At 35.5% G+C, this 16201-nt stretch overlaps 1 protein-coding gene across 3 annotated transcripts in view; it reads left to right on the top strand.

Annotated features, from left to right (window-relative positions):
• The window catches only part of RABGAP1L (RAB GTPase activating protein 1 like), a gene marked incomplete at its 5' end in the record, with an annotated part of 440168 nt that overhangs the window by 30262 nt on the left and 393705 nt on the right, over nucleotides 1–16201 (top strand). For 2 of the 3 annotated variants that reach the window (XM_081112106.1, XM_081112105.1), the window contains 4 exons: nucleotides 10231–10401; nucleotides 11950–12142; nucleotides 12335–12545; nucleotides 14445–14619. In XM_081112106.1, coding sequence (XP_080968232.1) covers nucleotides 10264–10401; nucleotides 11950–12142; nucleotides 12335–12545; nucleotides 14445–14619 — 717 coding nt within the window. Of the gene's footprint in view, nucleotides 1–10230; nucleotides 10402–11949; nucleotides 12143–12334; nucleotides 12546–14444; nucleotides 14620–14700; nucleotides 15949–16201 lie in introns of those variants that run through there. The other variant, XM_081112107.1, reaches the window with a different exon arrangement.

The following is a 16201-nucleotide window of genomic DNA, read 5'->3' on the forward strand; positions in this document are numbered from 1 at the left end:
ATGGCAAACTAAAAATCTGTTTTGGTTGAGATATAATAGCAGCTGAACTTTTAAAATTCTAGAGTTTGTTTAGTAGTTCTTGGAGGGATTACATTAGAAACAGAAGAAAAGTATGTAGTACTGTGCCTGCTACATAACTGTTGTCAATTGTGTGTGTGTGTGTGTGTGTGTGTGTGTGTGTGTGTGTGTGAAGTGGTTGAGAGTATGGCCTCTCTTGTCAGACTGCTATACTAGTCTTGTGACCTGGGGTAAGTTATTTAGCATTCTATTGTTTCTTTGTTTATAAAGGTGGATTAATATTAGCTCTATCTTATATTGTGAGGATTAAATGAGATGGAATATGAAGTGCATAGTACAAAATAAGCACTTGATAAATGTTAGAGATTATTATTGTAAAATTTTTCTTTTAGGGGGCATCTATCAGTGGAAAAAGCAGGATCTTCAGAGTCAGGTTGAATTAGTTTTGAGTTTTGCTTTAGCTACATACTAACACTGTGACCTTGGGCAGATTACTTAACAACTACTCTTTTCCTGTTTTCATATGTATAAAATGAGGATAATAGTTACCTTGTAGAGTTTATGGAAGCATTATAAATACATAGATACTTAGTAAATGGTAATTATTATGAGCATGGTGCCTGTAATTCAGGTCAGTAGTATTTTCTTGGGTTGGCAATGTGAGCTAGCTGGCTAGATTTTTTTCCTGACACTGATGCCTCTATTTGAATTGAGTACTTAGTTACAATCAAGTCAATTATGCCTTTTCTATAAAAATAAAACTTTATAATAACAGCTAAATATTTACTTATTTATAAAATCTTAGGTGAAATATAAATTAGAGTATACTTTGTTTGTGTTCTCTTGTTTATTGTTGTAGAACAAAGGTAAAAGCAACATCAGTGTAGCTCGGGATAAAGGGCCGTTCGTTATTCTGACTTCTCCTAGATGCCTTCTGCCTTATGTATCCTGGAAAAGAGAAATCCTGTTCCTCTGGGGTTGTTTCTAGGATGTAGAGGCTTTCTAGAGAGGTGACAGTCATCTGCCTATTTAGGTAGACAGCTTAGAACTTGTATTGCGTAGATAACACAGAACTCCTAACCGAAAGTGCCAAGTGACTATTGTATGAACATGGCTGCCAGTGGGATCAGGCAGCTCAGCTCCCAGCTTAGGTCTGCAAAGGTAGGAGCAGTGTTTCACAAGAAAGGATCCAGCTATTAGAATTGACTGAGCAGCCTTGGCTAACATAAAAACACAGAAATGAAATTAGAGCAGGCCACTCTGAACTGAAACTTTAGCAGGCTCTGACAGGTCTCTCAGAGTAGAGTTTGTTTATGAGGAATGTTAGCAAAGAGTTTGCATGTCCATTCAGATATTCAAATTTCATGGCTTATTAGGGAGACAAAATATGTACTTGTATCCCCCCTCCCCCAATTTATTTCCCCTGAGAAAAGAGATCTTGGAATATACAGAAAGTACAGCTTAATAGCAAATTCTTGCTAAACACAAAACTTCTGATAGTTTTTTACATATATTTTTGTAATAGTTATTTTACATATATTTTCCTTCTCTTTGTGGGAGGTTTTACGTATAGATTTTAGTTACACTTTTTGTTGTTGAGATATTGTTTACATATCATAAAATTCACCATTTTAAAGTGTACAGTTGGGTGGTTTTTAGCGTATTCATGAGATTGTGCACCATTATCTATCTAATGGTATATTCATGATGTTGTGCACCTCTATCTAATTTTAAGGAAAGACATCTTTTTTTTCAGATTTTGATTAACTTACCCCTGATTTTCTTTTCTACTTTAAGGAAAATCTGACATACTAGGGCTTATCTCTGAGTTTTTGATAGTTGTTTGTAGTTCTGCTACAGTTTCAGTTAGAGGGGTTGGTCATTTGTTTCTTTTTCTTTTTCCATAGTACTCACTGGCGCTTAGTAAATTCTTATAGCTTGGTGTCCTCTTGAGAGAAAACTGTTGAAGAAGTCCTCAAACATCTGTCTCATTTTAATTCTGTTCCAGAATAAGAGAGATAGGAAAGGGTATCATTTTGTACGACTGCCATTAGGCTGGATGAATGTTGTTCTTGGACAGTGGAACAAATGTCTGTTAACTTAATTATTCACTCCTTCCTCTTGCATGATTAGTTATGTTTTATTATTAGTTATGTATAAAATTGAGTTTTATAGACCAGCTAAGGATGATCATTTTCTTTAGAAGCTCACAAAACTGTCATGCAAGCATTTTATGAACTGCTGCTGTAGGTCTCTTAAATAATCATCTTTATTCATAGAGGAGCTTTACCTTTCTTTCCATCTGAACAATTTTGGTCAGATTGGTACAAGCATTATAATTTTTCAACACATTTAGTTCCCCTGGAAAATGAAAATATGTGTTTATGTAACTTTTCTATACACAAGTAGATACAGATCAACAATAGATATAGAATTTAGCTTTATCTATTTGTCCAGCCTAATATATGTATTAGTAGCTGGTTCTCTGAAAAAAAAATATATTTATTGATTTCACAGAGGAAGGGAGAGGGAGTGAGAGATAGAAACATCAATGATGAGAGAGAATCATTAATCTGCTGCCTCCTGCATGCCCCCTACTGGGGTTCAAACCGTGACCTCTGGTTCATAGGTCTTTGCTCAACCACTGAGGCACACCAGCCAGGCTGAAAAATATTTTAAATGTTATTTTCCAGTTTACTGTTATTTTCAACTGAAACTAAAATGTAATTATCTCATTAACTGCAAAGCATGTCTCTTTAGGTTCTTTAACTTCTAGTGAAATAAAAACGTTTTCACTTTTTTTTTTTTTAGCATCATTCTTTACCTTTTCCCTGACACCTGAGATCTTTTATAGGCCTTATATCTATATGCCATACTGTCCAGAGGGAGGAGCGACTCTCTCTCTTTTCCAATACATTCTCTTGTGGGTTTAATCTGAAGAGACAGTTTAGTTCTTATATTCTTCCTTGAACTATTGTCAGGAAAATGCCATGTTAATTGCCTTAAGACTTAGTGCCTCGCTTGAAACAAAGTGTTAAAGTAAAAGGTATTAAGTTAATTGGCGTAGAATTCATTTAGAGACTCAACCTGTAGCATTCCTCCTGCCTCTATCACCCTCCCCCCTCCCCCAATAGGCTAGGGACTGGGGCTGCTATACAGTTGGGGAAGAGATAGAATAGATGCTAAAAAAACATTTAATAATATGTGTATTGGTCTTTTGTCTTTTTGTGTTCTCTATTTCATTTTCTATTGATGTATTTATCTTTTTTTCTTTTTAACAGCTTGTTATATATTTAGGACAATACCATTTCAAACTCTTGCCTTTAAATTTTGCCCACATTATTTGATATGCTAAGTTTATCAGTCTTTTTTTTTTTGGTTTCAGGTAGGGATCAAATTTAATTTTTCCCTAATAATTAGCTGGTTGTCTTATCACCTTTATTAAATAACTAGAGGCCCAGTGCACAAAATTCGTGCACGGGTAGGGACCCTAGGCCTGGCCGGCAATCAGGGCCAATCTGTGGGGCAACTGGCAGGGCGATCAGGGGGCCCCTGCTGGCACCTGCCTTGGCTGGCCTGGGGCCTGTGGGCTGGGGGCAGCTCCTGCGTTAAGTGTCTGCCCTCTGGTGATCAGTGTGCATCATAGCGACTGGTCATTCTGCTGGTCATTCCACTGTTCGGTTGATTTGCATATTAGGCTTTTATTATATAGGATACATCCTTCCATTATTATTATTATTATTATTTTTTTGTTAATCCTCACAAAAAAGTATATTTTTTCATTAACTTTTAGAGAGTGTGGGAGGGACAGGGGAAGGGAGGGAGGAAAGGAGAGGACTCTGTACTGTATTCTGTCATATGATGGATTTTTTCCCCTTGACCATATATATACCTGTACTCATTGGGCACAAAGATGATTATTAGTCTTAAGCCAAGTTTATGAAACTGAATTGCATCAACTTTACCTTTGAATTGATTGCATATGTAATTATAGCAGAAAAACCAAGAGAAAAATATAGAATTAAAGTTAATCCTCATTAAAATTTTTGAGTATATATATTTTACAATATTTTAAACTTATATTTATTGCCTAGAAGTTATTGCTGAGTAGGCTTTTCTAAACAACAGTATGAGACATGGGTTAAAGTTTTACATAACTGAATATATCTAGAGTTAAATATTAGTATTAGAAGGGTAGGCTATTAAAGTACATTTTAATTCAGTGGAATGTCAATAATAATTATAGAAACCGCTGGAGTTTTTTTAGGTAATAGTTGAAGAGTCATAGCAGTATCTCCTTGAGAGATTGATTTGTTAGTTGCTGTTAGCTTTCCCTGAGTTTAATCTCAAGATAGTATAACAATGCTGAAGAAATTTAAAAATAGTAGATCACTTAATTAGCTGTTGCTTTGGTAGTGCTGTGTGACAATACTGAAATGTTTGATGGCTTCAACAATAAACATTTTGTTTTTTAACTTATGGTTCTGGGGGTCTGTGAGGGAGACTATACTTCCGGCTGTGGATTAAATTCAAGTCTTATTTACATGTTGCATTTTGGGTACATATTCTTTTCTTGATCTTCTCAAGAGACCAAGCCAAATAACTCAAGCAAATTTAAACTGTCTGCTCAGGTTTTGTTTATTGATATTCTGTGGCTCAGCCCAAAATGATTTGGCCAGGGAAATATTTTGCCTCACTTACTCTCTTGGGAGGCATTATAAAGTCATATGGCCAGAGGCACAAATGTACAATTCTGTAATAGGGAGTAAAAAAATTGGTAAAAATAACCTGATCTATCACAGTTAACTTATGAATGTCATCATCCTAATACAGATTTTTAAATAAAATATTTTTTTTTCCTGTATTACATTCTGTTTTTATGATAGGAGCATTATGCAGCAATAATCATAATGTGCCTACCATTTTAAATTCCTTTTTGTCCTTTGCTGGCTTCCTATTTTGGTTTTAAAATATTTTCCTATTGTCTTTTAAACCATCCTTTGACTGTAATTACCACTTGTGTTATCCTGTGTTTGTTCCTGTGATTATTTCAATTAATTCATTTCTCTATTTTTTCTTTCATTCATCATATCCACTACACTGTTAATCTGGGAAATTATTGTCAATTTTTCAGATTCTCTGCTCTTCCTTTACTGAGATTTCTGTTCTCATACCTACTATATGAAACCATATTGCTATCTGCAGCCTGTTAAAATATAAGCTTGTATGTCTTTTGGCTAGCATATAGTTACATTAGGACTCATTAGGCTTCAGGTGACAGAAACTCAATTTAAACTAGCTTATGCAAAAGGAATTTATTGGAAGGGATATTTTATAGAATTAAGGCAACAGTGGATTTACCAAGACTGAGGATGGGAACAGATGGAGCTAGGCTTCAGGAGTGACTCAAAATGATGGACTCAAGTAAGACTCTCTTGCTTGTCTGTGTATAGGAATGACTTCTTACTCTCTCCCTACATACTGGCATTCTTCAGATGGGTAAAAACATGGCCACCAACAATTCCCAGTTTACATCTTAAAAGTTTCTGCTGTAAGAGGGACACTGTCATGATGAACTCTTTGGTCATCAGTCCAGAAATCTTAGGAAATACGTTAATTGGTCTAGTTTGGATGTTTACCTTTGAATCTGTTTGGCCACAGTGTTGAGGTTTCTATACAAGTCATGTAGTTTGAATAGAGGGAAGCCTTATTCTCAGAAAAGTAGTTTTGCAGATGATTGCTGGACTAATAAAAGTAGGTGTCCACTAAAGTAATATGAATTAATAAGACCCCTTTGTGCCCTTTTCAGGGCCAGGGACATTCTTGCCTACACACCTACATATTAGTGTGGCTCTTGCCTGCTATTTTCTTATTGTAAATTAAGAATATTTTTTATTTCCACCTTTGTAATGAGTCTACTATAGTCATTCTAATTTTCATGCCTCATAGTCCTTCCTGCTTACCAAATCTGGATTTACATTCATTTTTTTTTCAGTTTTCTATTTCAGTTTAAGAGCTACTTGAAAATTAATACATGCAAACATGTAATATAAAAGCAAGAAGCAGACTAACCACATTTGGAACAGAAAGAAATTGGACCATGTGCACTACGACTTTATCTTTTGAATGTGTTTGGTTATTTTGGGAAGAAGATAGCTGCCAGTTAGACTTTGCTGAATGTGGTTATACGGTTTCTAGTATATGTGAAAATTGTAGTTTTAGGTATCCAAGTGAGATGCTAATTTAGATATATTGCTTATTTGACAAAAATGATGTGGCATTAGAGTAAGAATTAATAGGGATTTCACTTGTTAAAATTGTTACAGGTGTGGGGATGTTTATGTGATTTAATTAAACAAAAAATATTTATTGAGTTTCTTTGGGTTCAGAACAGGTGAGAAGGTAATGAAGAAAAATATATCATATTCTTGGTAACACTGATAAGTTTTCTGTCCCTTATTCTCATATACCTTTAAAATTCCCTAAAAATTAAAATTTTTTATGCCTATAGTTCCCAGTAATGTTTTTTTTTTTTAAATCTGAAGAGACGTAAACATTCTTTGTCAGATTTTACATTCTAATTTTTAGATTATAATAGGGCAGCCTTTAACCAAATGCCGTTAAAAGAAGTTTTGCTTTTGTGTACTGTACTGCTTTACTTGCTGAATTGAAATGAATCTATTAATCTTGAGTTCACAGAACAGCAAACTCCATATTTAAAAGATCTCTGCAAATCTAATTTGAATTGAGCAACCATTAATATTTACTAACACTAATGCAGAGTTAACTCTCAGGTTACTTATCACTGATCTAAGAAGAATGCTTTGGGGGAAGAGACAGGTAAGTTTTGATGTGGGAAGGAGTGCAGGGGGTCCGGTGTGCACAGTGGCATTCTGTAGAGACACATACCAACCCTGTTCTCAGCCGATGAGTAGACTAAAAGGCAGTATGACAGTGCAGGGCAGAGCATTACTCTGAAGCAATTACTGAGTCCTGGCTTTACATTTGCTATTTTGTGAGAACTTTCAAGTGATTGGTGCTTTTACGAACAATTTGTTCCACACATTTATTGAATATCTACTATGTATGTACTATGCAAGGAATGGAATATTCCCTGGTAAACAAAGCAGAGTTTGGGTTTGGGGAGGGTGCTTATTTAGATAGCCTTACGTCGTGACGGCTTCAGGCTTCTCTGTCATCCTTTCCGTATCTCAGCTCCTGCTATTCTCGCCCATACTCACTATGATCTAGCTGTCATGGTCTCCTTTCCATTCCTCAATAAGGCGTTTCTCACATCAAGTTCTTTTTCCCTAGTTCTTTCCATGGCTTACTCGTTCTTTTACGTCCAGACATCAGCTGGATCCGTATTGCCTCCTGCCTTCTCCTCGCCTTCTGTAATAATTCCAGTATGTGATCCTGATTTACTCACATCTGTATTATTTATCTCTTCCATAAGAATGTTAGCTTTGGGAAGACCAGGACTGCATTGTCTTTACTCATCATTTAGTCTCCAGTTCCCATTATAGTTTCTAGCTAGTAGGGACTCATAAAATATTTGTTGAATGGGTGAATGAAAGCTGATACCAGTGGAGTCAGTCATACGAAGGTAGGAAGCAAGAGCTAAGACTCTAAGTTGGGACTGAATTTTCTGTGATTAAAGAGTTGAAATGATAAAGTGACAGAGGCAAGGGTGTGTTTGGCCTTGTAAGTGCTGTTAACGAGTTTGGATTTTGTTTGAATTTTAGTAAAAAAATTTTAGTCTGGAGTTTTAATGTAATTCAGTGTATTTCCTAAAAGTGTTCTTTGGTAGCTCTGTGAAGAGTAAATTAGGGAGGAGTAGAATGGAGGAAGGAGATGGGTTCGAGACTTTTATAGTCGATAAAAACATTGCTTGGATTAGGCTGGTAAAATGGATATAGAGCAAGATGGGATAGATGTAGGGTGTATTTTAGAGGTGGGGCTGACATGCTGATGTGAGGAATGCAGTAGAGATGAGTTAAGGATGAGACCCAGATATTTTGTGTGTGCAACTTGGTAGGAGGTGTTGTTATTTACTGAAATGGAAAATCTGAATGAGAAGCAAGTTTGGAGAAGACATTAGAAATTCCATTTTGATCACATTTGCATTACTGAGAATTCCACATGGGTTCCAAATAAGTAATTTAGAGGAGTCATTTGGGTTGGGGTAGAAATTTGGGACACTGTCAGCATATAGGTAGTATTTAAATTCATGACAATGAGAGATATTACTTATAGTGTGTGGCAAGGAATCAGAAAAAAGCTCAGGACCTGAACTTGGGGAATTTCTAACATGTAGGTATTAAGTAGAGGAGTGGCAGCTTAAAAGGACTTGGAGAAGGATTGGCCACACAAAGAATACCTGGAGTGTGTCTTGGCAATCAAGGATTCATGGGGCAATCTGGAAGGGTAAAGACATGGCTGCTAATACATACTGCATTTTTAGAAACATATAACATACAAAATAAGAAAAACTTTGAGAGGACAGATGAATGTACTTGAAGGGTTTTAAAAAAGAAGGATATTAACATGTCTAACATATAAATGATGGCTATCTTGTTAGCCTAGGAGTATAATTATTTTTTATTTTGATATTAGTGGAATTTTTGATTTTTTTTAAGTAAAGCTGGGAAGTAATTTTTTTTAAAAGTATAACTTGAAGCTGCAAGTACTTTTTTTCTAAGGGCCAGGAGTAATGGTGTTAGTGTCACCTAATGGCAAAATGAGATATTGCAGCCATATTTATATGCTGCAGTGAGCAAAGTAACCGAATTAGAAAGAGAAAAAGAACATTTCTGGGGGAATTCAGGCTTAGATCAGCAGGCTACTAAAGTTACATGGTCCTCTCCTATTTAACCCTGGCTTACTTGTTTTACCCCTTTCATATTACCCTTTGGTCACTGAGCAGGTCCTTTTTATTGTCTTTGAGGTTTCAGCTCAAATATTACCCTTTTGGAGAGTCCTTTGCCACTACCTTACTTACAGCTATCCCTACACTCCTTACAGCTAAGCTACCCTTTGTCACATTAACCTCTTTCATAATCTTCATAGACTTTAGAGCAGCGGTTCTCAACCTGTGGGTCGCGACCCCTTTGGGGGTCGAATGACCCTTTCACAGGGGTTGCTTAAGACCATCAGAAAACACATATATAATTACATATTGTTTTTGTGATTAGTCACTATGCTTTAATTATGTTCAATTTGTAACAATGAAAATACATCCTGCATATCAGATATTTACATTACGATTCATAACAGTAGCAACATTATAGTTACGAAGTAGCAACGAGAATAATTTTATGGTTGGGGGTCACCACAACATGAAGAACTGTATTAAAGGGTCGCGGCATTAGGAAGGTTGAGAACCACTGCTTTAGAGTGATTTGGAATTATCTTATTTGCGTCATTGCTTGTTTTCTCACTATATGTCAGCTCCAGGAGAGCAGGCTGTTCACTCATGTAACTCTAGTGCTGAGTGCAATGTCTGCTATGTAGTAGTATTCATGCTGAGTTAAAGTGTGAATATTTGGAGAATGTTGAGTTTCTGTGGTGTAGAGATCTATCCAGAAAATAGAATTACACTGTATTTGATCACTGTAACATTGTTTGCTACATAAATGCAATGTGAAAGCTTTGATACCCCCCCTCCCCACCCCCTAGCTCATAAATGGTAATGTGTCTGGGGAAAAAAAAAGATATATGGCTTAGGGTGTTGAATTGTATATTAGTTAATTTTAGTAACATAAAATATTTTTGAAAGTACTATATATAGTCTTGAGGAGATACGTTTTTTAAGACATTTAGATTTAATTACAAAATAATTCTGTGAATATATTTTTGTGTGTGTGAATTTGTAGATACTTCTAATATCATGCTTAATTTTTCCTCTATTTATTAAAAACAATAAAAATAGTATTTCTAGGAGAAAAATAGTTAAACAGTAGTAGTTGAGATATGGGCGGGTTTATATTGTTTTTCAGGGAACAATATGGTTCTGTTAGCCTGGAAACTCAGGGCGAAGAGAGTATATTTCCATTATGTGGCCCAGTCCAAGAGGGTAGCTTCCTTAGTTTTGAGATAATTGTCTAGTGAGAAGAATTCTTCTTCACATGAGCCATTTTTAAAGGCTGAGGATTGATCAGTTCATGTTTTTATTCAATAGGTTTTGTTTTTAATCCTTGCGGCTTTTACCAGGTGGATGTGGGAAGAGATTTTTGCAGGACTGAAATGGAGGTCAGAGCTTCCTTACAGAAGGTTACTGGGTCATCAGATTCTGTGGCTGCACAGAACAGTGAAGAATTTGTTTTGGTTCCTCAGCATGCAGATGATACTTCTACAAAAGATGAAGAAAAACCTGAACTGAAGGTAGTTTTTCTTTCCTACAAACGATACTATTTTAAATTATGGCTTCTTTAACTAGGTGAAAGGAGATGTATAAAATCCAAAGGTTTTTCTCCAGTGTTGACTGTGAGAATAGAGTCAATGTTTGATGTATTTAGAGGCTTCTTATTTGGTTTGTATATTTTTGAAATTTTTTGCTTTTGGTTATTTATCTTTTAATTCGGAATTTAGAAAGAATGGAATAGACGGAGAAAGAGAAAGGATAATTGAGAATTAGACTTAATGGTTAAATCTTACATAAATGTAATTTATCTGAATATTTTTATCTCTCTTACTACTGGGTTAAGTTGATTATATAAATAGTTATGTTTACTTTCACTTTTTTTTCGTTATGACCTCAAATCAACTGGTAACATTGTAGTATGTGATTTAACAGTTGCCTTGTTTAAATATTTTAAAAATATATGTCTTTTATTTTTAGTGTTTGTATTTGGTTATGCTCCTTTTCCTTTTTCATTTTTGTGTTGCCTTTCCTAACTCAAAGAAAAAACCAAGCAAACCCAGGTATATATGCATGAGAATTGCATAGCTATCTTCTAGAAACAGTAGTAGAGAAGGTAGTCAGAACTGCTACATATTTTTTAAATGATTTTTGTTTAATTTAAACTATGGCATCAAAGATATATTAGTATACAAATCTAATAAAATTATATAAAAATCAGGTTATTAAATACCCATTTTACCTTATGTTGAAGATATAGTTTTATAATTCTGTTAAAATAACCAATAGCTTTATTTAAATTTATTTAAATTTCTATTTAAACAAATAACTATTTAAATTTCTTTGAATATCTGTATTTTAGTATTAATGTATTTAAGATGTTATTTATTACTTAGGTTTTGTGTCTTCTCTGCTTTTAAGAAAAACAAAATTTATAAAGAAATTAGAAATAGGCCTGCGAACTGAAAGATCCCAGGTTCCATTCCAGTCAGGGGCACATGCCTGGGTTGTGGGCTTGATACCCAGTGGTGGACTTGCAGGAGGCAGCTGGTCCATGATTCTCTCTCATCATGGATATTTCTTCCTCTCTGAAATAAATAAAAATATATTTTAAAAAATCAGTAATATGTTTATGTTATGATAAGAAATATGACATTTTAAATGATATCACAGTAGACTGTGGCCTATTTAAACTTATCAGGCTTTCCCTAAAGCCCGTACATTTAAGATTATTTGGTTCTGGAATATGTTATGAAATACTAAAAAGAAATAACAAGAAAAGAAAATCTCTGTAAACAAGTTCTCAGATCAGATGTACTTGGAAAGTGCCTGAAGCATTCTGAGAAATCCTTTTCTGAAACTAATAATCTTCTAGTTTCGCTGTTTTTGTAATTCAGGATTTTGTATTATATCTAGTAAAATTAGGTAAAACTGTATAAATTCTTGATGTTAAGTTAACTATATTTAAACAAATATTTAGATTGTTTTAATTTCTTCTAGAAGTGAAATATTTTCATTCAGCTCCAGAACCATAATATGATTGATACAGAATTGTCTTGCTTTGTCTGTAGATAGTTTCTAATGGTGATGAACAATTGGAAAAAGCCATGGAAGAGATTTTGAGAGATTCTGAAAAAGGGCAAGGCAGCCTTCTTGTGGATCGTCAAAGTTCCAGTGAGATTTCAGACCATTCGCTTGGAGGTGTTTCATCCAGCCAAACAAATAAGCCATCTCTTCAGTTAATTTTGGATCCATCAAATACAGGTATTGTACTGAACTCATAGAAACCATAGGAGAAGTGGGATAAAGTGATACTGAAAATTTAAAAATCCTGTTAACTTTGTTTTTAAGATCACGGCCACCAGCTTTTCAGTGCTGGTTGAGAGCTCCCACTTTGGTTCTTATGTTTCTGTGAAATTTTGCATTGACTTTTGAGTGCTTTTTTTTTTTCTTTAGAAATTTCTGCACTCAGACCATCTTCTCCAAGTGGATTGCCGGAAGAAGATAGTGTTTTATTTAACAAACTGACCTACTTAGGATGTATGAAGGTTTCTTCCCCACGTAATGAAGTAGAGGCTTTACGGGCAATGGCAACTATGAAATCTTCGAGTCAGTACCCCTTTCCCGTTACTCTGTATGTGCCAAATGTTCCAGAAGGTTCTGTGAGGTGAGCTGTAATCCCCCTTCTCCTCTTAGACATATTGCAGATTTTGTGTGATGGTGATGATGTTATATCATAAATCAGCCTAGGACTTACTGGTAATTCACTTTTACTCTGTAATGCAAAGGAAACATGTTTAGGCTTAGACTGTGTTCCTTTTTTGCAAGGGGCATGTGCAAAATTATACTTAGAATATCAGTGGAAATATAACTATAAAATACATGTAATTCTGTTTTTGTATTCTGAAGAGCCTAATAGCATGCCTCCACCTTGTCATTAACAGTGGGTCAAAAAATTGGAGTGAGCCCTTCATTTTAAGCTCTTTTCATCAGACTGGAAAGAAGCAAAATGGTTTTTTTTTCCTTATGCTTAATTAGTAATAATGTTTAATGTCATCTGAACCTTGAATTTCTATTTTTTTAAAATATATTTTTATTGATTTCAGAGAGGAAGGGAGAGGAAGGGAGAGGAAGAGAGAGTTAGAAACATCAATGATGAGAGAGAATCATTGATTGGCTGCCTCCTGCATGCCCACTACTGGGGATCGAGCCCGCAACCTCAGCATGTGCCCTTGACCAGAACCGAATTCGGGACCTTTCAAGTACGCAGGTTGACACTTTATCCACAAACCAGCTAGGGCGAACCTTGAATTTCTTTACATGTAAATCAGATGTTACTCCAACATTCAGCCCTCCAGTGGCCTTCAGTCACACCTGTGATTATATTCTTTCTCCTCGCTGTTTTTTTCTTTTTCCTTCATAGCACTTTTCCTTGACTCGACATTATATACAACTTACTTGCTTATTTGTTTATTGTCTACTTTCCTCACTAGACATAAGCTCCATGGGAGCAGGGTATTTCTATTTTTCCCTGTTGTTACTTCAGTGTCTAGAGTAGTATCTGGTCCAAGTTTTCAGCAAATATTTGCTGAATGAACAAATAAGTGTACCAGCTCTAGGAAATGAGGTTGAATGTATCCTAAACCTGTAATATTCCCCGAAAGTTGTCTTAATCTTTTTTCAAACTCTTCCCGATTTTCATCATTCTCTAAAGTTTAGAATGTGAAAAAAATGTTAGCTAAGTTCTAAAATAGCAATATAAATTGCAAGGTTTTGGTAAAAATGCTTTGAATTTTTCAGAAAAGGGTTCTGTAGATATATTGTTTGTATAACTGTTAAAAATGTCAAAATGCTTTTTAATGTTACCTGTTTAGTTTCAAAGTACCAAATACTTCTTGACAAACCCAGTGCTTTGACTTGCCTCTGTTTTTAGTGGATACCCCTCAGTTTCACAGTTTGAGACCCTGCAGTGTTCTTGAATTTTTAGATCAATCTAGGGCTTGGAATTTGTATAGGGAAATTCAGAGAATAATTTGTTCTTAAATTCCACAGACTCCTTATACTTCTTTTTTTTTCTCTCTCTCTCTCCTTATACCTTTTAAATTCTGCTGTTAATTGGATCTGTGGAACCTCTCTGACCGTTTTTGTGATAAAAGAGGTCTCAGTTGAACAGTGACCTGGGGCTTGGATAAACTTACAGGTGCTGCTTTCAGTAGAAATGAACTCCCTTTGGATCGTCTATGCTATTCTGTGCTGGCATTCCTTTTCCTCTTCCTGTAACAGAAAAAGACTAGCATTTAGGGATGGGTGACAGGCAGTAAGTGAATTAGATCATAGGAAACATAAAAGTGAAGTAATTGTCAAAAGAAGGTGAAGAATTTGTGTGCTTATACATTATATACATATAGCAAGAATATGAAGACAAATGGTTTTCTCACATTATTAGTACCAGTTTATTTTGTGATTTTAAGATGATTATGTTTATATGTTATTGGCATAGTAAAACTATTTACTTTTGTTCTTTGATAGTTAATATTTTATTTCATTTTCCACCACTGTTCTGCAGAATCATAGATCAGTCCAGCAATGTGGAGATAGCATCTTTTCCAATCTATAAGGTGCTGTTCTGTGCACGTGGACATGATGGGACAACAGAGAGCAATTGCTTTGCATTTACAGAGAGTTCCCATGGTTCAGAAGAATTTCAGATACACGTTTTCACCTGTGAAATTAAAGAGGCAGTAAGTATAATATATTGTAGCAATGGGCTAAGGAGACGAATTAGAGTAGTATTTTTGAGCCCTAATCTTAGTCATAAATTTGTATGTATGCGTATGTACCATATTATATAAACTTGGAGTATATTTCTAAAGAGAAAGAGCATATTTTTACTGGCATAGAACTGAATATGGAAAAGTCAAATCTTATAACTATGCAGGAAAGTGGTATTATAGGTGGGGCACACTCAGCCTAATAGATGTAACAGGAGAAGGCCACTTGACGAACTGTCCTCCCACCCCACCATGGTAGTCATTGCTCAGGATTAGTTAGAAAGAGGGATTTTTTTTGCACCTTTTTATTATTTTGCCCAAGTTGATTGGTCCATGTGATTTGAAAAACTGCCTCTAACAATACCTTTTCGTCTGCCGGTCATGATGGTTGCATATTGCTTGCACTTGGATACTGTACTAAAGTGGTTTCATAGAGCTCTGTAGTTTCACTATAGAGACTGTTTTTTACGTACATCCACTTAGCGGCTGGCTTTGGCTCTAGAAAACTGGCCTAATTAAATATGCAAATGCTCACATATAGCAGGGTGTCAACTTGGAGGCCTTCGAAGGGGCCAGGAAGTTCCTTTTAGCCATTCTTAAGTGGTGGTTTCTTCTAAGCCTGGAGAAATAATTCAGAATCAAATGGCTGGTAAATACATGGGGAAATTTCCTTCATTTCTGCATCTGTTAATTAAAAAGAAATTGCACTTTTAGAACTTTAGTATTTAGGCTTTAATCAATGGGTTTGGATAAGCAAGTTCGCCAGAATGTGTGCTTTGGGGAATATAAATTGTCAGCAGAAAATGCTGAAAGCCGTAGTTATTGTCTTTGCTCTTTACCATGAAGCGTAAACAAACATTGTATTAACAGGAGTTCTGAGAGCTTATTTCTGGCCACAACATGTAAACTCATAGAAATATAGATTTCTGTGTGTTTGATACTAAGCACGAGGGGCATGTCAGTCTTTATTTCCTGACCACCAAAATGAACATGCACAGACACATGTAACTTAGATTGTAGCCATAGAGTTCTCTATCAGAATCCATGCCTGTGTGAGAAGTAGTTCTGATTCTATTTCAGCCAACATTTATGTACACACACACTCTGATGGTAGAGTGCTGGCATTTCATGTTGGCAGCCACCATTTAATATCCCTGTGTGGTTTCTGGACAATTGGCACTCAACAGCAAGGAAGTGAAAGTTGAAGAGTTGCAAAACCTGCTGCTTGGAGAGGCAGAAACACTGCGGCAAAAGGAAGTGGAAAGGGACCTGGCTGCAGCAGTCTTCTTAATTGTGACGGTATGAAACTCTCTTTGGATTATAGCATCCACTTATTTATGGGTGGGGAAATCTTTGTCATTTTTGAGGTTTTTAAAATTTTTAATTTTTTATTATTTTTTATTATCCTCATCCAAGGACATGTTCATTGACTTGAGAAAGAGAGAGACAGAGAGAGAGTGAGAGAGAAACATCATTTTGGTTGCCTCCTGTATGCGCCCCTACCAGGGATCGAACTTGCAACCTAGGCATGTGCTTTGGGAATTGAACCGAC

Source organism: Myotis nattereri, assembly GCF_964212035.1.
Source record: "Myotis nattereri genome assembly, chromosome: 18".
NCBI classification, from domain to species: Eukaryota; Metazoa; Chordata; class Mammalia; order Chiroptera; family Vespertilionidae; genus Myotis; species Myotis nattereri.